Source organism: Poecilia reticulata, chromosome 4 (genome assembly GCF_904066995.2).
Source record: "Poecilia reticulata chromosome 4, P_reticulata-male-v2, whole genome shotgun sequence".
NCBI classification, from domain to species: Eukaryota; Metazoa; Chordata; class Actinopteri; order Cyprinodontiformes; family Poeciliidae; genus Poecilia; species Poecilia reticulata.
In genome coordinates this window covers 32,927,150-32,954,635 of record NC_088833.1, presented here as the reverse complement: position 1 = coordinate 32,954,635, position 27,486 = coordinate 32,927,150, and the positions used below count along the sequence as shown (strand labels likewise).

At 38.3% G+C, this 27,486-nt stretch overlaps 2 protein-coding genes across 6 annotated transcripts in view; one reads left to right on the top strand and one right to left on the bottom strand.

Moving 5' to 3' along the window:
* arhgap39 (Rho GTPase activating protein 39) overlaps window positions 1-16,462 on the top strand; it is a 92,349-nt gene extending 75,887 nt beyond the window's left edge. For all 3 annotated transcript variants that reach the window (XM_081606688.1, XM_081606687.1, XM_081606689.1), the window contains 6 exons: window positions 3,776-3,989; window positions 5,170-5,243; window positions 5,465-5,664; window positions 7,490-7,581; window positions 8,470-8,639; window positions 12,247-16,462. In XM_081606688.1, the coding sequence (XP_081462814.1) occupies window positions 3,776-3,989; window positions 5,170-5,243; window positions 5,465-5,664; window positions 7,490-7,581; window positions 8,470-8,639; window positions 12,247-12,441 (945 nt within the window). In that variant the 3' untranslated portion in view covers window positions 12,442-16,462. The remainder of the gene's footprint in view (window positions 1-3,775; window positions 3,990-5,169; window positions 5,244-5,464; window positions 5,665-7,489; window positions 7,582-8,469; window positions 8,640-12,246) is intronic.
* Window positions 16,422-25,838, bottom strand: lrrc41 (leucine rich repeat containing 41). Of its 3 annotated transcripts, none has more exons than XM_008408145.3 (10): window positions 25,698-25,838; window positions 25,241-25,327; window positions 21,994-22,052; window positions 21,121-21,901; window positions 19,640-19,876; window positions 19,263-19,427; window positions 18,219-18,317; window positions 17,963-18,088; window positions 17,653-17,725; window positions 16,422-17,020 (listed from the first exon to the last, which is right to left on the bottom strand). In XM_008408145.3, the coding sequence occupies exons 1-10, from the start codon at window positions 25,804-25,806 to the stop codon at window positions 16,801-16,803; spliced, it is 1,956 nt and encodes a 651-aa protein (XP_008406367.2). In that variant the 5' UTR covers window positions 25,807-25,838; the 3' UTR covers window positions 16,422-16,800. The 3 variants fall into 3 exon arrangements, with proteins under 3 accessions (XP_008406367.2, XP_081462816.1, XP_081462817.1); XM_081606690.1 differs by having other exon boundaries at window positions 25,241-25,374; window positions 25,698-25,836; XM_081606691.1 differs by lacking the exons at window positions 21,994-22,052; window positions 25,241-25,327; window positions 25,698-25,838 and having other exon boundaries at window positions 21,495-21,644.
* Between the last annotated feature and the right edge of the window lie 1,648 nt (window positions 25,839-27,486).

Genomic DNA, 27,486 nt, shown 5'->3' with positions numbered 1-27,486 from the left:
ATGTAACTTTAATCAGACTACTTGAAAAAGTAACTTAATTACTTTACTGATTACTTGATTTGGAAAGTAACCAAGCTAGATTACAAGTTACTTTATTAATTACTTTCAGCAGCTGCTGATAACAACCCTCCACTACCTCAATATAAAAATTAAATTGAGCTATGCCAATAATTACTTTATTGTAAGTGCATAACGATAAAATCAACAATGTATTTCCTGACATATAAAGTTGAACCAAAAACTAATTTAGGAAAAAAATACATATTAAAAATAAACAAAAAAACAGTCTTTCTTAATGACATTAAACATAAATACTTAGACATAGACAGATTTTATTGTCATTCAATAGTATATTTAAAATTGTACATATTAAAAGAAATATTGTTGCAAGGCGCAATAATAATAACACTTTGACGGGTTGTGCAAAAGACTGACATGATACTGTTATTAACATGACATAACACATGTTATGATGAAGGAGTCTTTATGAATGTCTATGACTGTTATCATGAAGTCATTCAGTAAATAATGACACTCATGCACACAGAACTGTGTCAGAATTTTGTGCAAAGCTGCTTTAAAAGTTGCATTAAAAGTGCTGACTTTGCATTATTTTGTAAATAATGACACTTATTGGGACTTTTAATGGACTTTTAAGGCAACTTTTAGAGCAACTTTGCATTAAAAGTGTCATTTACCAAATGACAACAGATTCATGACAACAGTCATAGACATTCACAAAGACTCCTTGATTATAACATGTATTATGTCATGTTAATGACAGTGTCATGTCAGTCTTATGCACAACCTGTCAAATAAAGTGATACCAAATAAATAAATAATAAAAGTATCAATATAAATATATACAATGAAAGAGTGGTAGTTTAGCATCCTTATGACACGAGGGATGAAGCTGTTGTGGAATCTGGTTGTTCTGCATTTGAAGCTGCTGAATCTTTTCCCAGAGGGCAGCAGGGAGAACAAACCATGTTGAGGGTAGAAGGGTTTTTTGTCATCGGCCAAGCCCTGGACAGACAGCAACTACCATCAGTGTCAAAGATGGAAGGAATCTCAGTCCTGATCATTCTCTCAGCTGTCCTCTCCACTGTCTGGTTTGCTCACCAGGTGCTCAAACAAACAGACTCAACAAAATTGTTTTTAAAATAAGTCTTTCTTGACTGCATTAAACATAAATATATATTTGTATCAAAAAATAAAAGTACTTCTTGAGTTCAGTATCATAAACAATTACTTACTTCATATAAAAAATTGTATGTTTCTTGACTTCATTAAACTTATAATTCTTATTCTTTTTTTACAAAAAAAAAGTATTTCACTTTGTTAAACATAAATGCTTTTTTGCATACTCATCTATCAGGCAGCTTGGTATTTACAGTAGTGGGGATTTGGTTTATTATGGCAAGAAATGAAAGCGAGCATTTCTTCTACTACACAATGTCCGACTGACTTTTTTAACTCTCCATCACTTACTGGTTTTTCACTGAAGTTTAACTTTTGTTGTTTGGGTAGCAGGGGACCTACAGTGCAAGAAAAAATTAATTGCTCTTTTGGGCACCCTTAGTAGGTCACGCAGGTTTTTGACACTGTTGACCACAACATTTTACTGAATCGACTGGAGAGTTGGGTCGGACTCTCCGGTCCAGTGCTCAACTGGTTTGAATCTTACATAAAGAACAGGGATTTCTTTGTTTCAATCAGAAACTTCTCATCAGAGAGGTCAAAGGTCACATGTGGGGAACCCTATGGTTCAATCCTAGGACCCCTCTTATTCAATATTTATATGAATAAATATTCATATAAATATTAATATATTTATAAATATGAATATATGTATACATATTTAAATATGAATATATAAATATTCATATTTAAATATTTATATATTCATATTTAAATATTTCAATATTTATAACAGCCAGTGGGGTTCCTGTTACAACCCCACTGGCTCAGGTTATAACAGGAAATAAGATCAGCTACCATAACTATGCGGATGATACACAGCTCTACATCACGATGTCACCAGGTGACTCTGAACCCATCCAATCACTGAATAGATTTTTAGAACAGATCAATGTGTGGATGTGCCAAAACTTTCTCCAGCTAAACAGAAACAAAACTGAAGTTATTATCTTTGGACCTAAAGAGGAGTGAACTAGAATCAATGCACAGCTTCAGTTATTACAACTGAAAACCAGCGATCAGCCTGAAACCTGGGAGTAGTGATGGACTCTGACCTGAACCTTCAGAGCCACATTAAGACAGTCACAAAGTCGGCCTTCTATCACCTGAAGAACATCTCCAGGATTAGAGGACTTATGTCTCAGCACGATCTAGAGAAACTCATCCATGAGTTTATCTTTAGCCACATTGATTATTGCAACAGCGTCTTCACAGGTCTGACTAATAAATCAATCAAACAGCTGCAGCTGATCCAGAAGCTGCTGCTCGGGTTCTCACTAAAACCAGGAAGATAGAGACATAACACCAGTTTTAAAGTCCCTACACTGGCTGCCTGTAGCTCAGAGAATAGACTTTAAAATACTGTTAGTTTATAAATCACTGAACGGTTTAGCACCACAATACATTAAAGATCTGTTATTACTGTACCAACCATCTAGACCCCTCAGGTCTTCTGGTTCTGGTTCTGCTCTGCATCCCCAGAACCAGAACCAGAACCAAACAAGGAGAAGCAGCATTCAGCTTCTATGCACCACAAATTTGGAACAAACTTCCAGAAAACTGTAAAACAGCTGAAACACAGAGAGCCTTTGAATCTCGACTTGAAAACCACCTGTTTAGAGTTGTATTTGAAACATAATCAATTACGAATTTAATGATGGTACTTGACTAAATGTAATGTTTTGATTGTTGATTCTATGTTGCATGACTGTGTGTTTTTGTGTGTGTTATGATGTAAAGTTCTTTGAAATGCCTTGCTGCTGAAATGTGTTATACAAATAAAATTTGATTGATTGATTAATTGTTTAAAATGCATGCTAGTTTCTTTTTATTTTATTTATTTTTTTTGCTGCATTTACTATCACAAGATGCATAGAGGAAATAAGATTAAATTAATTGATAAAATTATAAAAAACAATAGTAATTGGATATAGTGATTTGGATAAGTAAGTTTAATCTGATTACTGGATTTGAAATAGCAGCATATGAGATTACTCGTTACTGCAAAAAGTTATCTGATTAGAGACTTACTGACGTCACTGGTTAGTGCTCCTTAAATTGTTTTGGAGAGAGAGAATTTTAAACACAGAATTGTGGTCAAGTGAAAGAGAACATGTTTATGGCTAACTATTTCAAATAGACATACAAATCTACAGCATGTTAAAATAGACTTTTTCTTTTTCTTTTTTTAAGAACTTACTTGAAGAGCACAGTTGCCCAAATGTCTTTTTAGGGTACATGGCTCTCAAGCAAAACATGGAGTCTTCTTTGACTGGAAGCTATATTGTTAGACATGTATGTCACATATGTCACATGGACCACCAGTGTTTGCAATCAAATAAACACATTGGACTGTCAAACATTAGCAATTTAATATTGTCTGATGAAAAACTTAACTTACTGGACTGATGTCACACCAAAGTCTGCCGCAGTTGTGTCGGTCTTTGAGAAGAGTCTAGGTAGCAATTCTGGAAGTTACACCCACAATAAGTCTTTCAGCACCACTGCTAGGAATAAGGTGAATAAAGATAAGAGCCTGTCTTTAACCAGACAGCTTCCTGGCTTTCTCTTTCAGGTGGTGGTGCGGGGGTGGAGTAACCAGGGTCTCCGTGATGAGCTCTACATCCAGCTGTGCCGTCAAACTACAGAGAACTTCCGGTATGATAGCCTGGAGCGTGGTTGGGAGCTGATGGCCATCTGCTTAGCTTTCTTTCCTCCCACTCCCCGTTTCCACACCTACCTGGAGGGTTATATCTACAGACACATGGACCCAGTTAATGACACCAAAGGTAAATGAGTGGGCATAGACATTAAGCACCACATTTCATGAACCCTCTCAGTGTACTTAGATTTTTACATGCTCATTTTGTTCATAGCAGGATATTTCTCCAGCCTCAGATTTAAATTGTTCCATATTTAATTGTCATGACTGGTCAGGAGATGGCTTCACTTTGTTTCATTTTATTTTCTTTTTTTTTTTTTAACAGGTTTCTTAAACAAAAGAAAACAAGTTATTAGTAAGACAAGAGAAAACATGTGCATGCATAACCAAGAATGAAATAATCACCTTGCCACTACTTTTCTGTTGAAATGGAGTAGGAAGAAATGAACACCTATTTAATCCTACCTCTTATCTCAATTTAATGAAATATATTGCTCATTGACTCAATAATGATCAAAAATGTGTTATTAAAACCATGTTATGGTAGTCATAATGATAGTAATAATTGGAATTAACAACCGGACATACAGCATCAGAATAATTACAAACTCTTTGCCAATGTACACCCTATAAATTCTTCATAATGTGTGTTGTATAACAAAGAAAAAACCCAGAAAAAACAATGACAATAGTCATAGTAAAATAATAATAATCTACTAATAATGGTAATAGTATTATGCATTTCAAACTATGAACCTGATTTATTGAAGTTGACTTTGTAGAAAGTCACACTGACAAACACTTCTAGTTAACTTCTAGTTTAAACTTTTAGGCTTAACTGCCTGTTAAGCAGTCAGCCTTCTGTAGTGTTGCTGGGCTCCCAAAGTACTTGTGTTTCGCTTTAACATCAAAATTAGAACCAACAATTTTTGTTTAAACCTTTATTTTAGGTAACATGTTTAAGATCTTGTTCTCATTTACAAATATGTCTTGTGTTGCATATCAGGTCCCAGGAGACAAACTGAGCAGTCAGAGTCGAGCTGGTTTGGACATGTTCTGAGAGGAGATAAGACCTGATATGCAACACAGGACTTATATCCAAATGAGGACTGATCTTTTCTCGTCAGTTAAATGGGAAAAACAAGACACTGAGGTCTGTGTTGTTGCCACACTAGTGTGACTGTAGCTCCTGAATTAATGACAAGAATGAGAAAAGAAGAAAATCTGTTTATGTTGAAAGAATCCATCAACCTGGACTCAAACAGGGACAATTTTAATTGCTGAAACTTTGTCTTTTTGTTTTCAAGGAGTTGCCATTAGCAGCTACGCCAAATACTGCTACAGGAAACTGATGAAAGCTGCTTTGACTGGAGCCAAAAAGGTAAGAATTAACCACAGATCCAAAACGACTGAGCTGGTGAAACCTGCAGGACAAAAAACCCCAGAAGATGCAATAGTTTGTAATATTATGACAATTCACAAACTCAATCTGTCTAATGCATTGGAGTACTGTACTATGGCATATGGCCATCGGGTTTGGTTAGCCCTGTGTTAAGACAGTCCCTGTGTGTTCCACAAATGTTTCTGTGTGCGTCTCATCAGGGGCTCCAGAAACCCTCTCTTGAGGAAATCCAGCATGCCAGGAATGCCATATTTAGTCCATCCATGTTTGGCTCTTCATTAGAGGAAGTAATGGTGCTTCAGAAGGAGCGATATCCAGACCGCCAGCTGCCCTGGGTCCAGACCCGTCTCTCTGAAGAGGTTCTGGGTCTCAATGGAGACCAAACAGAGGGCATTTTCAGGTGAGGGACACATAGAAGGAAGCAAAATGAGTTCAAATAAGAAAAGTGGCCGAAGCTGGATTATGGAAGAGTTAGATGGGTTAAGTGGTGTTTCAGTTAGCTATAAGTCATATGACAAGAACTCTGGTTCTTGAAATATATACGGGTTCTTTTTGATTTGGTTACATCATCATACTGTATCTTCTCTGGTTGTGCTAAACCGTGAGTCAAACAGTCACTGGGACTGACTACTATATATTCCATTGAGGGACAGTAACTTTAACATTACATACACCTTTCTGAACAGGCGAGGGCGCACTTTCTCCATCTATAATCAGAAACCATTCCTCCCTCCCGGGCCCCCATGGGCACCCATCCGGGCCCAGGCCGGGGGGCACCCCCCCACTGCCCCCCCCGTAAATCCGCGCCTGGTGCATGCTAACCATTCCAACATTTACCAAAGCACCCTTTTGTCTTTATCAGTCAAAGTTAGCTTGCTAATGTAAGGTAAGGTAATTTTATTTATATAGCACATTTTCAGCAACAAGGCATTTCAAAGTGTTTTACATTAATTAAAAACAAAATAACAAACCAAAGGAAAGAGTAAAAGAAGAAAAAGCTAATAATGTTGATCTAAAGTATATAAGCTAGATACTCCCATCCAGGGTTGCTAGTTAAGTAAAAGTAAGTATCTGATCTTATTCCTTTTTGGGGTTGGAAGAATATGAGTCTAAAAAGTAGTTGCTAAGGTCGTTTTTCTGGATTCTAAATTTCCTCTAGACCCTGCTCTGGGTTGTTAGTTAAGCGTGTCCTCTGGACTTCTCGGTTGCTAGATAATTATAAGTATGTATTCTCAGAGGGGTGCTGTGGTGGCTCAGGGGTTCAGCACAACCCACATATGGAAGCCTTAGTCCTCGACACAGCCGTTGCAGGTTCAATTCCTGGCCTGCAACATGTCTTCCCCCTTCTCTCATTATCCACTTTCCTGTCAATTTGCTATCAAATAAAGGCCACTAGAGTGGATGAAGCCTTAAAAAAATAAATATTATCTGGACTTTCTAAGTATGCTCTAAATTTGTAAAAGTAATGTGTTCTCTGCAGTTTCTAAGTAATAATAAAAACTAAATGTTCCTGTTCTGGAAAAAAAAATTCTGGATTCTAAGTTTTTCTAATTCCTTTTCTGGGTTGCAGTAAATCAGATATCCACAAGCTCAAAACAGCAGAAATCTTTTTATAATGAATAAATCCAGGGTGCGCAAAGTCTTGTCATCAAGAAGACTGGTCACAGGTCTTCAATTGCATTGAGAGACCATAATTTGTACATCTGGACGATGTGCAAAGAAAGGCTCCAAAAGTAGAGAAAAAGACAGCACAAAAACAGAGCAGGCATGGGCAGGGAGGAGAGCAGAGGAAAAAAGCGCCCGCCTTCACTGAAAGCAAGAGGGAGAAAAGTGATTCTTTGGCTGATAGGGGCAATTTGGAGAGGCCAATTAACCTGACAGTCATGTTTTGGACTGTGGGAGGAAACCGGAGTACCCGGAGAAAACCCACACATGCACATGGAGACTCCATGCAGAAAGACCAGGGCCAGGAATCAAACCCAGAACCTTCTTGCTGCAAGGCAACAGCTCTACCAACTGCGCCACTGTGCAGCCCCTTCACACTTTCCATTTAGCCTATTAAAAATCAGTGTTAATCAGTGTATTTATTTTTGCACTGAATAACACTAACTGATTCACAGTTAGTGTTTTTTTTCCCAGACTTTAGGCAACTGAAGTACATACCTGTACTGTATTGGTCTGATTTTATTATCTCTACTTAATTGCACCCTGCCTTTGATCTCTAGGGTCCCAGGGGACATAGATGAAGTTAATGCTCTAAAGCTGCAAGTTGATCAATGGAAAATTCCCACAGGACTGGAAGATCCACACATCCCAGGTGAACAGGATACTATGTTTTTATAATGTTTCTGTCATAGAGATAAAAATTCTTCCATGTATTTTTGTAACAGCTCAGCAACATGCATCTAGCGGCAAAATTAAGTCCAACTCACTTTCAGATCCAATTACAGTTTTAATCCTAAACAATGCTTAGAAACATCCGTTGATTAGAACTGATGTTACTAAACATGGATGCAGGGACTTTGCATCAAGCTCTTGTCCTGAGCAAGTCAGTGGTGACAGTGACAAGGTTTGTTTTCCCTTTTAACATAGAGAAACCTCAAGCAAAATATGTGAGGATTTAAACAGACAGGATGCAGACAGAAAAAACTTGTGCAAAGAAGCTGTTTTAGTGATAATTTTGACTCTGGTAGTTTTTGTTTTTTGTGAAATAATTCAGTTTCTGTGCAAAATAAAGCATCTAAAATAAAACTATGATGTTTGGAAAAGCTGTATTAAAAACACTTATCTGTTTAACAGCACTTGGGGAATTTTTGAACAGTACTTTAAATTTAAGGGGAGTGAGGAGTAATATTTTTGACCTCAACTATAACTCCATACATTTCTCTCACTCTAACCCATTTTTATGGGTTACTTATGAACTATGTTATAGTTTCTATGTCACAGTTCATAAGTAAAATAGACTAAGAGATGATGTGTCGTGAATTGGATTTGTTCTGCTCAACACTTGAAAGGGGCCAGTCACTTGGTGACTTTGTATCACCTGTATAGTTACAGTAACTTGTCTTGTTTATTAGCCTGAGTCAGTGGAGCATGTAGATTCTAAGGAGGAGGGACTGAAAGATGGATCTGGGGATCTGAAGATCATCAGGGTGCTGTTTAAGTGTTTTAACCTGTTGCTCTGTATTGTCGGGTTCAATCCCAGCTTCTTTGTTGAAACTCTGGTACCGGGAACTGGAAGAGCCGCTGATCCCTCACGAGTTCTATGAGGAGTGTATCAGTAGCTATGACAACCCAGAGGCTGCTGTCAATGTGGTTTTGGGCCTGCCACACATCAACAAGCTGGTACTCTGCTACCTCATTCGCTTCCTACAGGTAACACACTCACAGTGCCATGAAGATGTGCTGTTGTATCACCTGATCATTGTCTGATTCACTTGGAGCTGGAATATTTTAACCATTTCACACTGAGACAATTAATGAACAACTGATTCCTTTTACTTTTACTCATATACAGTATGAAGTAGCGCATGTTAATAAATTTATCCCAGCTATACTTGTGTAAGGGAGTTCATGTCTTCCTCTTGAAAAACATTTTTGCAATGTCACATGTATGTTCAGTATAACCTGTTATCAAAAAACTTATGTCCAACATGTCTAGAACAATCCTATTTCCCCAGGAGTCAGGGCTGGTTTTCTCCCAAAAAAATTCTGCAACATTTTTTTTTCTTTTTTAAAGGCAAACAAACATGCTGAAACTCCCTGCACCTCAGCAGATTAAAGGGATCCATGACTAATTGTAACAGACTATTTGAAAAATATTTATTTTATATGTGAAAACAATAGTACTGTAGGTTGTTTGGTTTTTTATGCATTTTAATAAAATATTGTCACACGAATGTTGCCATGTTGTTCACATCGCAATGAATTCTGGGTAAATGATGTCTATAGGTCCAACTGCCTGACTCCTCCAGCCAAAACAGTGATGAGTAACGTTATTAAGCCTTTTCAATTTGAACCGGAGCGCATTGAAATCGATCAGAGTGTAGAAATCACAAGAGGTGATGAAGATGAGGAGGACCAAACAGAAGAAGAGGACAGAGTTGGCTGTAGGAGCTGGTGTTTGCTGCTGCTGCTACCTTCAGCTTCAGAAATGAAACGATGAATGACACATACCTCTGGTCAGACTGTATTATCCGTTAAGTACTTCTATAGTTCTGTGTCTGGTCTGTTAACAGCTATTTAGGGTCCGGTTGAATTGGTGGTTTCAGTAGTAGCTCCGTTTGTATTTCAAAGAGCGTCCAGCTCTGCTTGGCAGCATTGCATTTACTTTTAGCTTGTGAAGCTAATGATCATGTGTTAGAGCCTTTGTCAGTTTTACTTGTACAAATGACTCAAAGTCTTCTGGAGAGGAATGTTGAGGGCACAAATTAGGGCCTTCAGAAGTTGTGTTGGACTCCAGCTCCCCCACTGCTCTCTCTTTTTTTCATGTGGGATATTATCCAGATTCACTTCACTGTTTTTTGTTGTTTTTTTTTTTTATTTTTTTTTTATATATATATATATATATATATATATATATATATATATATATATATATATATATATATATATATATATATATATATATATATATATATATATATATATATATATATATATATATATAGGGCTGCACAGTGGCGCAGTTGGTAGAGCTGTTGCCTTGCAGCAAGAAGGTTCTGGGTTCGATTCCCGGCCTGGGGTCTTTCTGCATGGAGTTTGCATGTTCTCCCTGTGCATGGTGGGTTTTCTCCAGGTACTCTGGTTTCCTCCCACAGTCCAAAAAACATCACTGTCAGGTTAATTGGCCTCTCCAAATCGTCCCTAGGTGTGAGTGTGTGTGTGCATGGTTGTGTGTCCTGTGTGTCTCTGTGTTGCCCTGCGACAGACTGGCGACCTGTCCAGGGTGACCCCGCCTCTCGCCCGAAACGTTGGCTGGAGATGGGCACCAGCACCCCTCCCGACCCCACTGAGGGAAAAAGGGTGCAAGAAAATGGATGGATGGATATATATATATATTTTACAGCCAACAGTGACACAGTGTGGCATTATCTAAAATGACACCAGTCAACAACAGCTAAGGTAAAGTTAGCCTTCCCGTGTTTACTTTGTAGATTCAAGAACAGAATGGACCAAACCACATCATTAACCAATCAGGTGGAAAAATGGTGATCTCAGTGGATGAAAAATATAACAAAAGACATTTTTGAAGGACGGTAATTATGAGTTTGGGTGTATCACAAACAGCATTTTTTAAATAGTTTTATTTTTATTGTTATTTTTAGAGTACAATCAAGAAAAAAGTTTGAACAATACACAGACACTATAAGAAACAGAAAAAACAAAACAACCGAAAACAAACCGCACACTAGGGGGGGACTCTTAATTAAATAACACATACCACAAGGGGACCCTTTATATTCAAAATGAATGATGTCCATGATTTGTCCATTTTTACCATTTGTTCTGACATTGCTCTTTCTGTTAAAATCTACATCTCAAATAATGAGTTTACAGTCTGTATCTATTCCTTTGTAGCAGTTGGCACCATTTCCTGGTGTTTACCTTGTCAGCTGCCATCAGCAGAATTTTCACCTTAAGCTTAACAAGTAGCTTGTTTGCTACCGATGTTGTTGTCTATGTTCAGCTACATACATTCATTTTGCCCCCAAAAAAGTCGATTTCCCCCCGCCCTCCACCCCGCTCACACGCGTCGTTCAACCAGACAGTGTATGTTGTTCCAGAACTCTGTAATTCTGGTACAAAGCCAGAAAATATAAATGTGGTTAACATTAAATGCTCCACAATCTTTCCAACATAATTGAACTCTAGATTTGAATTTACTGGTAATTTTGGGGATTTAACAAAAAATCTGATTATATTTTTCCAACAATGTTTTCTCTTTGTTCTATTAGAGGTTATTGTAATTTGGGTCTTCCAGATATTCAGCCAGTTGTCTTCTGTTAGTACAAGTCCCAATTCCCATTTCCATTTTGTTTTAATATCCAATGTATTTGTGCCTCTATTTTATAACACATATTATAGAGTAAGGATACTGTTCTGTGTTTTTTACTCTTATGGGTTTCAATCAGTATTTTGACCATCACATTTTCATTGAGGTCTATTTTATGTTATAAAAGTCCCTTAATTGTAGGTAAGTAAAATGATCTTGAGTTCTTAGAGCAAACTCTGGTTGTAGTTCCTGGAAACCTGTAAAGTTCCCATCTTTAAGGACTACACATAATGCTGTTAAAACTTTTTCTAGCCATTGATTAAATTGTAGGTCTTGAATGACATATTTATTATAAGCTGATATCAGACACTCTAATTTGCATTTTCAGGTTATATATTACCATTGAGAAACAAATAACAGTATTAACATGCTTAAGTGTATTCTTGATAGTTTCAGTATTTCCAATGATACTTCTCAATTTTCTTCCATGCACTCTTTGTTCTAGATTTTTCCATTTTGCTTCATAATTTTTGGCACTTATATTTATTATAGGAAAATTACACATATTTTGACCAACGTGTTCAACTAATCCTGGGTAATTTTAAACAAGTCTTCATTATGAACATTAGGTAGGAAGGGACAGCAGCGCTTTGGTGGCTTTAGCAGGTATGAAAGAAGTGCTGAGCTAACTGGCTTGCTATAGCAGCTAGGTTTTCATGCTTACAATCTTATAATTACAATCTTATAATTAACTTTCATGCATAGAGGTCACTACAGTGGACAGCTATCTATAAGTCATTTTCTTGTGTTTCTTGTGGATTTTTATGTTATAAATGCACACAGACCACTGAAGTTGACCCTAATGCATCATAAAATACACTATCAACTATTGGCCATCAGCTACAGAAGAAGTTATAGTACCTTGGCTGTAAAATGTATCTTTTGGTCAAAAACCACAAATGACAGGAAATTGTGTTTTCTGTTTAGGTTTTTGCCCAACCTGCCAATGTAGCCATTACCAAGATGGATGTGAACAACTTGGCCATGGTCATGGCTCCTAACTGTCTACGTTGCCAGTCAGATGACCCCAGGGTGATCTTTGAGAACACCCGTAAAGAGATGTCCTTCATTCGGGTGCTCATCCAGCAACTAGACACCAGCTTCATGGATGGGATCTTATAGCGCCCCCTACAGCTGTTCAGTGACATACAGCCTCTCCTGTGCTCCCTTTAACCTGCTCCCTGCTCCCTCCCACAGCACAGGGACACCATACATTCAAATCGTTGCTGTTGGTGAATACTTGGCAAGTTCATGTTTACTTTGACGACAAAACCTGCCTTGATTTGAGTTTGGCTGCTTTACATTTTGAGTTATATCAGCTGTTTCTATTTCTGTGAATTTGGTCCAGCTGTAATATTGCATATACACCACCAATGTTTGGTTGGAGTTTGCTGAACATAACAGTACTGTGTGTGCCTTCACATCCATTACTACACTATACACATTCAGCTTGAAGATTTCTGCAGGGATCTCATCATTACATGAATTTCTCTTTCACATCTGCAGACCTCTGGTTAATTGTAAGTTTTGTATGAAGTTATTTTCACTTTCTGTTGCCTGGCTTAAATAGACATTCACTGTCAATTGCACACTTCCATACAAGTCTGCAGTAATGCCATTTGATCAAGAGGAGTGTTCTTCAGTGAAATGAAAGAATTAGTGCATGTTTATCAGACATTCCACTAATGGATCACACTTCATGGGAGAAACAGCTTCATCAACATGGTTTTCTCTGTTTTTGTCATCATTATGACTCCCACTAAACTTAATAGGAGCTAAGTACTCTGTAATGGAATACATTTCTTCATTTGTGATCTTGCCTGAAGATGAACAGAAAATCAGGTAAAACCATGGTTTCATACCTGTAGACACAGAGGAACATCATGCTGAAGAAGATGGAGCCCCGTTTTGATTACAGGGCGATGATGTTTACTCTACTCTGGATTTGGAGAATTTTCATAATGATCCAAGGTTTATGAAGACAGGCTGTTCTCTCTCTGCAGTTTTGCTGTTTAGGGGCAGCTTGAGTTCAATTCCTTTAAATGGCACAAAGTGATTCAAAAGCTTGATTCCAGCAGGTATGGATGCTCCACACTCACCGGCCACTTTATTAGGTACACCTGTCCAACTGCTCATTAACGCAATTGTTGAATCACTTGGCAGCAACTCAATGCATTTAGGCATGTAGACAGCAGCAGAAGACCACACCGGGTGCCACTCCTGTCATCTAAGAACAGGAAACTGAGGCTACAATTCACACAGGCTCACCAAAACTGGACAATAGAAGAATGGAAAACATCGTCTCCAGAAACAGTCGGATTGTAGGGTCAGAATATGGTGTCAACAACATGAAAGCATGAATCCATCCTGCCTTCTATCAGTGGCTCAGGCTGCTGGTGGTGCAATGGTGTGGAGGATATTTTCCTGGCACACTTTGGGTCCATTAGTAGCAATTGAGCAGTGTGTCAACGCCACAGCCTACCTGAGTATTGTTGCTGACCATGTCCATCCCTTTATGACCACAGTGTACCATCTTCGTTATCCAGCAGGATAACGCACCATGTCATAAAGCGTGAATCGTCTGACTGGTTTCTTGAACACAACAATGAGTTCACTGAACTCCAATGGCCTCCATAGTCACCAGATCTCAATCCATCTTTGGGTTGTGGTGGAACGAGAGATTCACATCATGGATGTGCAGCCGACAAATCTGGAGCAACTGTGTGATGCTATCATGTCAATATGGATCAGACTCTGAGGAATGTTTCCAGTACCTTGTTGAATCTATGCCATGAAAGCGTTATGGTAGTTCTGAAGTTAAAAGGGGTCCAACCCGGTACTAGCAAGGTGTAATTAATAAAGTGGCCGGTGAGTGTATAATAACGTCTTTGTTCTGTAACATTTGCACAAGTATCAGGTTTGCCGTGAGTTTAATTTCAAGAGTTTTTTTAATACTTGAATTGCTCCTCTCCCCAGACCAAGTTGCTGGTTGTGACTGACCAGCAGGACCAAGCAAAGAGCTCTGATCTGCCTAAAGCTGAGCAGCTTTAGTTTTGTCCTTCTGATTCAGTTAATAATTGTTGTTACTAAGCAGACCAGTAAATATGCCCTCAAATTTAGCAGAGCTATCATCATCAGTGAGACTTGCTGGATCAAAAGCAGCATTGTTGGTGCCCTAGGTTTTTCTGCACGTTTTATAATAGACGGACAACGTTTGAATTGACTGTGTCTGTGATTTTCCCCCAAACTGCTCACTGAAGTCTTTCACTTCATCTGTGCAGTGCTGATCAAGTGCTAATGGCTTTCACTTTGACTCCATAACACATGGTTCTAGGATGCAAGTTGCTCTCAGAGCCTTGTGTTCTGCAGAATGGGGTTATCAGAATGAAATCTTCACATCTATTGACTCTGCTAAAATGAACTTTGACTATCGATCAGCTCCCCAGAAGCTGTGAACTACAGATCCATGGAGGATTTATATCACTGCCAGTAAACCCCTCCTTGAATGCTATTGGCTACTTTGGGAATTGAGTACTTTGGAAGCAGGAACTGAGACACCAGAGCCCAAAGAGAATCCGTCTAACATTTCCACTCAGCCCAGACAGGCCTTTCAGCTCACTAGTGATTAATCAGTGTGTGCATGTGTTCATTTGTCTTTGCTTAGAAGACATCTAGTACTTCCATTCAGTCTTTGCGTAAACAATGGTGTATTTGTTTGAAATATTTTCTATATTTAACAGTTTGTTTTTAACCGATTCTTTTATAAATAATTTATTTATATTTATTTCACATTTTTCTAATGCCTTTGACATGCTGTATTGTAGACTTAAGTGTGTATGTTGGGTATTGTGTGTGTGTGTAGGACTGTGTAATTCTCAACATGCAGGGTGCATACACATTACCATCGTTGGCCGACTGTGAGCAAACAGAACAGCTGATGACTTTATGATCAGGCATATGATGAAAGTTATATTTATCCCTTTATTTAAAGTGAGTCCCTGAAGACAGAAAACAGTGTGCATTGTACTAGCCTAAGTAGTTTCTCAATTATAAAAATCCAGTTGTCTATAATTTGCTATATATAATCTTCCTTATATCAAGTTAACACTAAAGTTAATGTAAAAAATGTGAAAACTGGTTGCATGCCGTTTAAGGATTCGCATTGCATAAAATGCTGCATTAACTTTCTTGTTGAAGGGGAGAATTTTAACGGCCACCTGAAACGAAAGGCCAGATGGGCGCAGCCATATTCACCCCTTAAGATTATTACTTCTGTTACCAGGTTTGTGTTTGACACACAGCTTATCATTCAGATACACACTTTATATGTGAATCCATAATGTGTAGGCTGCAACAGATGCCCCATCTCTGCTAAATGTAAATGCTCCTCACATTGATTGAGGACTAGAAGAACCAATCTAAATCCATGATATGTCAGCGGTCCAGTAGTAAGTAGATATCCACACTGAACAGTTTTGGATAAAACCTTCCTTTGGGTTTGTGCTGTGGACATTTCAGATGTTCTCCATGTCAATGACACCCACATGACCAGAGGCGACACTGCAGTGTTTTCTGTATCACACTGTCTCACTACTTCAAACAAGTCAGTCAGCTTGATTTATGTTTGGTCCATCAGGCTCCAATGTAGTTTGTTATATTGCTAAACAATTTTGGAATATTTTTATTGGTTTGGTAAGCCTGTGTTCTATGAAGACATTTTGCCTGTGGGAGCTTCAGAGATGGCTGAGCTATTGTGATGTGGCAGTGTGAATGTTTGGTGTTTTTTTTAATGCGACAGATTAAACAACCGATTAGCATGTTCATAGGGTCACTCTTGTCCTAAGCTGAAATTTATTACAATGTGACAAAGAAAACAAGGTAAAATCATAATTAAAGCGATCTTTAAACAAACTTAAAAAAAATACAGCAGTCTTAATCTATGTTTTGGATCCTTTTTTCCTACTTAGTTTGTACTTACGATGAATTGGTAGTTGTGTCAATGCTTATTGTCTAACATGGCCATACCACCTTATTGTCAGTCTCCCAGTTGTACGTTAATGTCCACTGTCACACACAAGCACACACCTTATCAGAGACATCTCTGGAGGTGTAATGTTTAATAAACATTCAAACGACAAACTGACATGGAATCATCTTTTTTCCTCCTTCAGCATTTGGATGCAAGAAAACAAATGAAATGATAGAAAATCATCCGCTGTTTATGGCTACTTTGGGTTCACAGGGGAACTGGTTCCCCTCTCCCATGGTAAACGAGGGACAGGTTACACTACTAGTCTCTCTGCTGTCAAAGACAAATCAAACTAATTTCAAAGAATTTCCACAAGGTGTTTCCATTTTGTGTGTATAGTTTCAGGTCAGAGCCATCCAAAGCTTTAGATCATGGAAATGGGTTGGCATCAGTTTTACATTGCTACATAATTAATCACTTTGTTGTCAACATTTCATCCTCCAGATTTTCTTTTACATATTGCTGATGTGGTCCACCATTGTGTCTGTGGATTTCCATCCCTCAACCAGTAAAAAGCTGGAGGGTTGAAGCCTCTTCAGTGCTGAGTTCCATGTCTCAGGGTCTCTGTCTCCTGGGTTCTTCCTCAGGTCAAGGGTCAGTCTGTGTGGAGGGGGATGAATCATCAGTCTCTTAGCAAACTCCAGCAGATCAGCAGGCTGAATGAAATTGGACCTGTTTAACAAAGAGAGACATAAGGCAGAAATACAGAACCAGTTGAAGGTTAATCATTGTCTGGTTCAATGTATCCAGACAATGTCTGGTGGCTTTTGAAAAAAAAGAAAAAACTCAAAACAAATTTAGAATTTATTGACTATAACATTTTAAATCTTAAATATAATCATGAACAACTTTTTAGAGCATATGGCAGTGGGTGTATTAAGACTTAGGGGAACATGGAACCATGAATGCACCTTGGTTTGGGTTTTAGCTAGTTTAATTTAATATTTTAGAAATCTTTTCAAAGTTGAAGTGATTTAAATTTAAAATGTACATGAATTTTGAAGAATAAGTTGATTAATCTTGCTTAAGTTAAATCTGTCTGGAGTAGATGTTCAGTATGTTAGCAGGTCATTTCGTCTCCTTTATGATAGTTTTTGATGACAGCTTTCAATCGCTTATCAAATGTTGCTTACTCCCTGCCACAGGAAGAGCAGAACTCTCTTCTTCTCATTATGCTAAAAACATACTACCAACACATAAGTGAAACAGAATGTTGTAAAACGTTTAAGATAGAGGTGACAAAGAGAGTAAAATCCACCAACTTTAAAAGAAGAAAAATAAACAGGTCCGTTTGAGGTTCTCACCTGATGTCTAGTTGCTTCAGTGAGCTCTGTGACTGGCCTGAGAACAGTTCTGCCAGCACACACACATTATTAGCTGTTGGCACAAAAAGGAAAAATGGATCATTCAGTCGCAAGTTCAATAGCAACAATTAGCTCAATTAATAAATGCTGCTACTATTTCATGTCAATATTTTCAAAATCATTCTTTTGTTTCCTTCTTTAACTTTTAGATAAGAACATATTTGGCAGTGGTGAAAATAATTTCTGAAAATGTCATAAGTACAAGCCGGAACTACATCCTACTTATAAAAAAATCATGAAGATTGCTTACCGAGCCGATTCTGTGCCAGACTCAGAGAGTGAAGTGAAGGCATCTTCAACGCAGCCACCAGCTCTACAAGACTTTTTTCTGGGTTGATGCACATCTCCAGAAGACGACAGTCGTTGAAGCTCAGCTCTGAGTGAACGACAAGCAGCAGTTGGGTTTCTCTGGATGGGATTCAGATCTGATTGACTGAGACAAGCAGAAACTCCTCAGCAGACACTGAATGATGGAAGCCATTACACCTGTTTTCTCCTCGACTTACCTTCCAACATGCAGCCCCTCAGCAGTTTCAGGATGTCAGGCAGACAGTCACACAATTTTATATCCTCAAACGTCAGAGCCTTTAAACTGTGATTGAATTCTGAAAGGTGAACACAAATGATATCAGAACAAACAGCGCTTTATTAGCATTACAGCAATCAAACCATTAAAATTGCCAGCAGGTTTTTGCACCTTCTCTGGTACTTTGATCATATATGATGAGCTCTATGTCTTTGACACTGCAGGGCCTCCTTTTAGTTCCCTGAACAGATCCGTCTGGCTGGGTCAGTCCAAAACGTTGACATTACTCTAGAGAAACGTGGCTATGATTAAAAGATTACTTTAAACTTAATTCTAAATTTGGTCTTAACTGTACAAAAAAACAGGAGGGTGCAGTAAACATACATAAAAGGATTTATAAACAATCAATGGAAAAACAAGATTTCACACTGATAATAAAGACAACTGATGTTTTGTTGTTTTCTGGCTGATATTGAATATTGTTGACCTGGCAAGATGGGAGCAAGTCAATCAACCCAAACTTGCTTAAAAAGGAGCTAAATAATGATAACTTACGAAACCAATGAGATTATACCATGAGGACGTGAGTGAAGATCTTTCAGAAACAACTAACTCCACATCTTGGCACATTTGCCACTGAAGCCATCAGATCTGTATCAAACCTGATGCTCTATTCAAATGAAAGTCAAACTCTTCACATAATAAGGTTCTCCTCCTCAACTTCTGTGGCAGTCCAAACAATCTTTAGATTATCAATCGTTATCTTAGACTAATAATGTTACATAATATTATGTTACATTTTATTTGTGTCATATTTATACGGATCATTGTATGCATGTTCACTATCCCGCCGGTTTCTGTTGAGGATGGGTAGGGTGTGGGTCTTCAGAACTTTTCAATAAAAATAAAGCTCCACAAACCATGACAAATGTCCTAATCAGTGATATGCAACCAGCTTCTTTCCATTTCCAACCCCAATCAAGTGCAACATGCAGAGCATCTCCAGTAAGTGAAGTGTCTTTACCTGAGAGCGTGTTGAGGAGCTGGCTCTGACTGCAGCCAGTGGGTAGTCTCATCCCTGCTATGTGAAGAGAGGAGAGATGTGGGCTCCGTCTAAGCACTGAAGTCAAAAAGTGTAGATCTGTTTGGAGCTGGATTATTTTCATGGTTAACTTCTCCAGAGGAAGTTCTGCAGAAAACAAGTTGGGAAGAACCGAGATTAGGCTCATCCCTAAATAAATGACTAAACTGGAAAAGGTTCTACTTTTTAGCTAAAAGGTCTATTAAGTATTTTTAGGTGTCATTTAGTATCAAGCAAGAACCACTGCTCCACATGTGCATGAAATTTAAAGCATTAGGAGTCTCCTGCTCCACATTCAGCAGGAGCTGTGCTTACTGCACCTGATGTGTCGGGCTCAGCAGTCCCCGCGTGGTCCAGATTAAATTGCGGTCCCCATATTGCTGTCTGAAACTCGACACATAGGGACGTCAGTCTGGGCCTTGCATTCAGTAGGGTCTTCATGAGTCCAACATGAGGCAGGAGCCCAATGCTGAGATGGACGAGGCTGCTGCAGCCGCTGTCAGAAAGCTGCTGCAGCGCTCCAGCAAACTCCAACACGTCCAACTCCCTGAAGATGGCTGCACAGCACAAACATTCACCACTGTTTGTTCTCTGGTGGAGAGGCAGGATAAAGATTCTCATTTCCATCAAAGGTCACAGGTTAAATATAATTTACTTTAGCTTGAAACATCTAAAGATTTTTGAGTTTTTATTCAATAAAGGAATCCTCAATGTAAAGTAAAAAACACCACTTTGGTTTAAGTAGGTCTCTGTCACAAGGGAGCACTGTTTCCATCAAGGTGGTTATTTGGTTTCATGGTCAAGTAGTTCATATCAGAAGAGTGAAATCATCATCTGCCACTAAAGGGATGAGGAGGGAATCATTTCTTTCCCTTTAAATGCTTGTTTGATTTTCTGGAAGAGAACCAAACTGATTTAAGGACAGTAAACATCACATGAAATGCTGGGAAACGCACAACACTTTCCATACAGTCATTATTAGTTAACAATGAAGCAAGGCTGGAAAAGAGGTGTGAGAGATACATGAAGTACATCCCATGATTCAACAGGCTGTAAAACCCCTGAACTCATCAGCCCTCCACAGTGATGTTACAACCAATGACGGTGAGGGACGGACGTTACTCTTCTGTGGTGGCCCCAGGGCCCAATACGCCCTGGGCAGGTCGCCGGTCCTTCACAGGTCAACAACGCACAATTGAGCAATTTACCTAAAGTTGTGTGTTTGGACTGTGGGAGGAAGCTGGAAACCCAGAGAAGACCCATCAGTGCTACCAACAAACTGCATGCAGAAACACCAGGATTCAAACCCAGAATCTTCTTGCTACAAGGCAACAGAACCACCAACCATCTGACAATGTAGCTGCACGTTTCCTGCAGTGTTCTTTAAGAGAAGACACTTCCTCCTGAACACCAACTGAGCCAATCCACACTCGTTCAGTATGTTTCCAGTTGTCCTACAAAGCAAACTGGTTTGTTCTGAGCACATCTGACATTTATTTGAATTTCCTATATGGACATATTGGCAAAACAACCCAGTTGAGGTAACCGTCATAGACGTTTTCAACTAATGAAAGCAAACTGCCCAGCTGAATTGTGGAAATAGCAACAATGGAACCAGTTTGTCACACAGCTTCTCTCTTTCGGTTGTTTTTCTTTAGGAAATAATGAGAGAGTTAAATATGATGCGTTTGTACACCTCAAACAGAACAGGAAGAAATATTTTGCCTTTAAATTGTTTCTGTGAATTTAGCACAAACAGCAGAAGGTTTTGTAATAGCCCCAGCTATATTGGTAAACTTACATTTGCTGTGAAGACTTAAAGACTGAAGGCAGAAAAATGTAGGCAAGGAAAAACCCAGGACCTTGAGAGAATCAGGACCACAGGTTCTGATCTCCAAATGGGTAATCTGTCCAAATGTGCATGCTCCTGCTGAACGACCATCACAAGGACTGAAAGTATGACAGAGAACCTGAGGGTCCAAAGTAAAGTTCGGTACACCACATGGGTCCTCCTCCTTCTCCACAGACTCGGAAGATAACTTGACTCGTTTGCAGGGAATGACATCATCACTCTTGCCTGAAGCTGTGGATTCAACATCTAGACTGGAGCTGGCTGGTGACGTTTGTAAAACATGAGGGAAGGAAAACAGTTTTTTCAGCTCCATGTCGACGTACTGTGACCCACGTCCATGCAGGAGCCATGCAAGGTCCAGGGCAGAATCTATACCAACAACGAGGTTTGTAGTGATCCCATGGTCCAGCAGGCGATGCAGGACGTACAGCACAGCTTGTGTTTTCCTCACTGTTAACAATAAGTGACTGACATGAATACTTCTTATATGCTTTTCTAACAGCACTAGAAGAGGTTGCTGATTGGTAGTTAAAGCTTGCAGAGCCTGATGCATAGAAGGAATGAGTATAAAATGATGAATACTTTTGGCTGCAGAACTCAAGAATGAATTGGATTTTAAATTTGTGCTGTTTTTTAACACATAGTTGCTGCTCAGTCCGTAGAATACACTTGTAAAAAGCCTCAACATGACTTCATGCTTAGCTTCCGCTTCTGTCCTGAAGTCCAATGCCTGAAAAGTAGCAAAAGACAGGAAGTGCATGTGTGAGATCCACATTTACACATATACGACATTGAAACTTTGCAAGAGGGTGGAACTCTTACACGGCTCAGACCAATCAGGTCCCGGAGGATTTCAACCCATCCAGAATATGTGGATAACCCTGAAATAGGAAACATATCATCAGTTTAAATGTGAGAATGAACAATATCATAATATTTATAACATAATAGTAATTAGACATAGTTTGATAAGGGGAAGCTAAGCGATAATGTTACTTTTGCTTTTCAAACTATTTTTTCGAGGTTGGATCTATGAGAGCAGAAATATGTTGTTTTATGTTTCAGTCTATGACTGAAGACAACCATGGCAACGTACTGCTCAGAGCCGCCCAGGCCTCCATGGGGCCCTAAGCAAAATGTGGTTTTGGGGCCCTCTGTTTCTGCTAAACGTGGACTGCAGCAGTCAGATGATTAGATTAGGGCTTTTGTAAACAAATATTTTAGTAACTGAGTATTCTATCAATTATTCAAGTGATTAGATAAAAAAATTGATCAAATAAAATATTGGTAAATCTAACATAACACAGGTGTTAGTATTGCATATCAACATCAGTACAATTTTTCACATTTGAGCTAACAATAACTTTTCTGTAGTTCAGAAAAATAACCTGCAACAATAGTAGCTCACTCTCCAAGTTAACCAGAGGAAAATTTATACAAAAATCTGAAATTATATTCAATTTAAGAGGCAGGCTCACCAATACGCTTATAAAAATGTCTATACTTTTAATTTATGTATTCATCTTCAGTCAGTTTAATAGATGAACTCTCACCTTGCCCAGACATTTATAGTTTTTGTCTCTATGTAAGTAACGGAATGCAACACCTGCCTGTCCACTTTGAGAGACATAATCTAAAAAATTAAACCCGGAAATCACAATGTATGATTTTTTAAATCATTTATTTGTGTTACTGTTGAAAATAACTATTTGAACACCTGTGAAAATCATTGTTAATATTTAGCCTTTGTACTGTACTAAATAGCCTTTGCAAACAATTGACCTCTGTTTGCAATGACAGAGGTCAATTGTTTAAGTTTTTCACCAGGTTTGCACTGCAGCAGGGATTCTGGCCCATTCCTCCACACATTTCTTCTCTATATCAGCCAGGTTTCTGGGTTGTCGCTGAGAAACACAAAGTTTGAGCTCATCCAAAAATTTTCTATCGGGTTTAGGTCTGAAGACGGGCTACGCCACTCCCAAAACTTTGATATGCTTCTTACAGAGCCACTCCTTGGTTATCTTGGCTGTGTGTCATTGTCATGTTGGAAGACACAGACATGACCCATCTTCAATGCCCTAACGGAGGGCAAGGAGGTTGTTCCCCAAATTCAACAACAAAACGTTACTATGCTGCTAAGAAAAGTTAAAATCAGGTTTTCCAAAAAACAGAAAGGCAGAGAGAAAAAGGCAAGAGTGTTAATTTATAACCCAGTTTTTCTCCAAGAGAGGTGGGTAGACTGTGTGAGATTATCAACCATTTAGCATAATTAGCTTAGCTACAGACTACTGTTTGCCTCATTTTCACTAGCATTTAATGAATTAAGAAAAATATTACCAATATATTCATATATTTCACTTTTCCCTTGTACCTTTTACCACTTAACAGATGAGTGAGTGAGCAGCAGCTCTAACCCACGTCCCTCCTGACCTGTTCTCTCCTGAGTGAAATTAAAGCTGCAGTATGTCACTTTTATATAAATATATTTTTTTCCACATATTTTGTTAAAACCGTCATTATGTTGTGACAGTATGGTATGACAGGTAATCTGTGAAAAATCTATTTCCTCTGCTTTCTCCCAGTGCTAGAAATAACCAGTCAGAGGCAGGAGAGTTTTAGTGCTGTCAATTACAATCTCATGTGGTGCTGCTCATCCTTCCTCCTCCTCGATTTGTGCTGCAGCTAGCATAGCACAGAGTTGTGCAGATTCAAACTGTGAATGCTCAGTTTACTTGGCATAGATACCAATGACGGCAGATTAACGGTTTCTTGTAAAGATAAGTTGTTTCTCCACTATTAGCACATTTAGCAGTGAGTGAATGAGGCTAATTGACAGTGCTAAGAGCGTCCTACTAGTTCTGATTGGTTGTTTTGGTCAGAACGGTGCATTACTTTAACCAGTAATAGTAATTCAGGAAGGAGATGGAGGAGATTGATTGTTTTCAGATTATCTGTCTCATAACAAACTGCTACAACAGCTTTAACAAATATGCAGAAAACATATTTTTTATTAAAGTTATGTACTGCAGCTTGAATAAAATGCAGCTGCTAGCATTTTTAGAAGTCTGGATCGATTAATGTGTATTATTCACGTTGCTTTTGACTGTTGCTCATAGGGAGACATTTCAGTATCTAAAACTAATAGAAAAAATGTAAGCAACCTACTTGCATCCTGGGTGTGGACTGTTGGATGTTAAATTCATGAGCAGTAAATATTGTGCTAATTATCAGTATTGAACCAAAGAAAGCAAGGCAGATGCAGCCTTTAAAATTGTGACGCTTTTTATGGGTCAAATAGACTCAAAAAATTGTAACAGCAGCTGAACAGGGGGCCCAAACAAATTTATTGTCAGGGGGCCCAAGATTCCTGGTGGCGCCCCTGGCTGTGACGCTAATTTTCTATAAGCAGCTTCACAAATCTTTTTGATAAACATTACATTACTAAGATACCTGCAAACATACCTTGATCTTGGCTTTTTTTCCTCTTCTTCCTCTTTATTTTTGTTGTCGTGGAATAATAAGTCTTATTTTATGGCATTGTTTAGCTAACTTATCTTCCACTGGTTCTTTGGACATTTGGATGCACACTGCACATTGAAGAGAGCTCATACTACCGGTGAAACGTGACCTGCTGCGGCCACCAGAGTGCCCCAAGAACATTTTTTCTTTTCACCCACAGAAACAATGATTTCTACATGATCAAATATATTTAAAAAAAATCACAACTTTACAATGAAATTGTATGTTTGTTAGTATAATTGCATAGAAATTATTACTTAAAAGAAATCAGTTTCACTTTGGGGAGTTCTGGGGCCACTTAGTTTGCTTATGCCTTGGGCCGATTCTGAGTAAGTTGCTTTATTGGTAGATATTGCCTCTGACTTTGCTTTTATTTTCAGAGAAAGTACTTCTAGTCCGGTGCTTCTTGGGTTCTTTTCCTGCCCTTTGTTTGATTGTGGCAGATGTTATGTATTGTGATCAATATTGGTAGTTTTCTCCTCAGACTTCTCTTGCGGTAGATAATGAATACTGAACAAGAACTACAGACAAACAGAGACAGAGTCCATACCTCTCTTATTGAGGGCTGGCTGGACTTCATCCAGTTGACATGCTGTCAGATGAGGCAGTAGATCCTTAAGCAGCGGCGCTGGGAGGTCTAGGATTTAATACACATCACATCAGATCACTCTATAGGACTGAGGGCTGAAACATAAATTATGAATACAGTTAAAACCAGAAATCTACATATAGCGAATACAACTCCTCCAACATGGCGGTTTGCTGTGTGAGCTATAGTCACAATCTAAATTTTTATTCTGAAAATCAGACACGATTCCTCTTCTTTTTACAAGTAGAGTGAAAGTTTCTCAAATTACAAACCATTTTCTAAATAACAGCTCATAAGTTTAGAATAATGACCTAAACTGATGCTAACTTTTTGGAAGATGTAACTCAGCTACAGTTAGCATCATGTCCAGCAGTTTAGGTCATTATTCTAAACTCAGCTTAGTAGCTCTTAGTCTTACCAAGAACAGCTTCGATTCCCAACGCGGTAAAATGTGTTCTGACGGCCTGAAAACATTGTTTTTGTAAACTGATATCTGCTGACTTTCTCAGCTTTATCTTTCCTTCCATCGATAATGATTAATGATTAACGCCTAACACCCCCGGCCTCCATCACAGTACTGTCTAACAGGCCTCTTCTTCTGCTGTAGAAAGAGAGAAAGGTGCGTCAGTGGCTCGTTCTTACGACATAATAAAGAGTGGCCCATGCATTGGCTGCTGGGGCGCAGGAAATACGGCGGCCATCTTGGAGCGGTCGTCCCTCCTACTTTGTTCAACCAAAACAGCAGAAGATGCCTCAGCACTGAGGGATATTGTTGTTCTGATCGATGGACTATTGATGTGAGGCTCCACAGACAACATTTCACAAGTAAGATGGACATTTATATTGTGTATATATTGTGATTAGAATATTAATAATGTATCAAATAATGTATTTGATACCAGCTAATATTAGCTACAGTGCTTGGTGTAATACGGGGTTCAGCCGCTATGAAGGATAACTGAGATTCCGTAAATCTAAAAAAATGTATTATTCTCTAACATTGACTTAGATTATCTGACACAAGAGCCTATATAACCTGGTTGTAATTCTCTTTTGTTATAATTACACAAAATGTCTTTTTTTATTATTTGTCTTACTTATCTTACTGAAACACCTGTCATTGTTTTAACCGTGTTAAAGATCTGAAGCCTCTCCCTTTTATTTCTTCTTCTGTGGTATTGTCTTTAAATTGTTGGCGCCCCTTAGCCACTCGTTTTATTTTTCCATCTAAATTCATTCAGGTTATTTTTATATCTATTAAGTACATTCTTGTTATATACTTTTGTTTTGTGTAGGACTTGGAGCGGGCAGCCTTTAACACGGTTGTTTTGTCTGTATTCTCGTCAGAAATAAACCGAGAATCATCCGTTTGAAAGAAACTGTCACATTCACTCAAAAACCAGCACAACGCAGAAAAGGATCCGGTTACACCTATATTAGAAATGACACAATGTAACATATATTATAAAACTTATGTGTCACATTCACCAGCGAAGTTTACACAGGTGGTAAAGACTATTATTTATATGTAATTCTTTCACTATGTCAAAAGTAAGATACATCCCAAATCTTCTGTTTTTGTTTTGAAGGTTTCCTAAAGACACGATGTGAGGAAGAAGAGAGATATATTTATAAAGAGAGACGATTCACTGCAGCATGGATGAATCTCACATCGGATTTTGGACTCAATCTCAGCTGCTGAATCTCTGAAGGTAGAACTCGTCGTCTGAAAAACATATATATATATATATATATATATATACACACATACATATATAGACATGTATCCAATACATATTATTCAGTATTAATCATTATTTATTTTTGTTTGTAGTTATATAAATATGTATTATTACTAAATAATTTATTAAATAAATTATGAACGGCTGTGTGCTTTTTTAATATGCTCATCATACATCAATATCAGAATATTCCATTCCTATTCTATTGTTATAGCCACTAAGCATATTTAAATATGCTGAACTATGTATTAAAAACATACTTTAAAAATACAATAGTTTATAAATGTAGCTTTGATAGATGTTTGAATATGGTTTCCAGTAACAAAAAAGCGTGTTATGATCGATTAAATGCGCTGATACGTCATTGTGCTGCTAAACACATAAGGCTGAGTGGAGTGGTGGACCGCTCCAAGATGGCCGCCCTAAATCTCTTCAGCGACAATGGGCGAGAGCGGTCCATGAGGG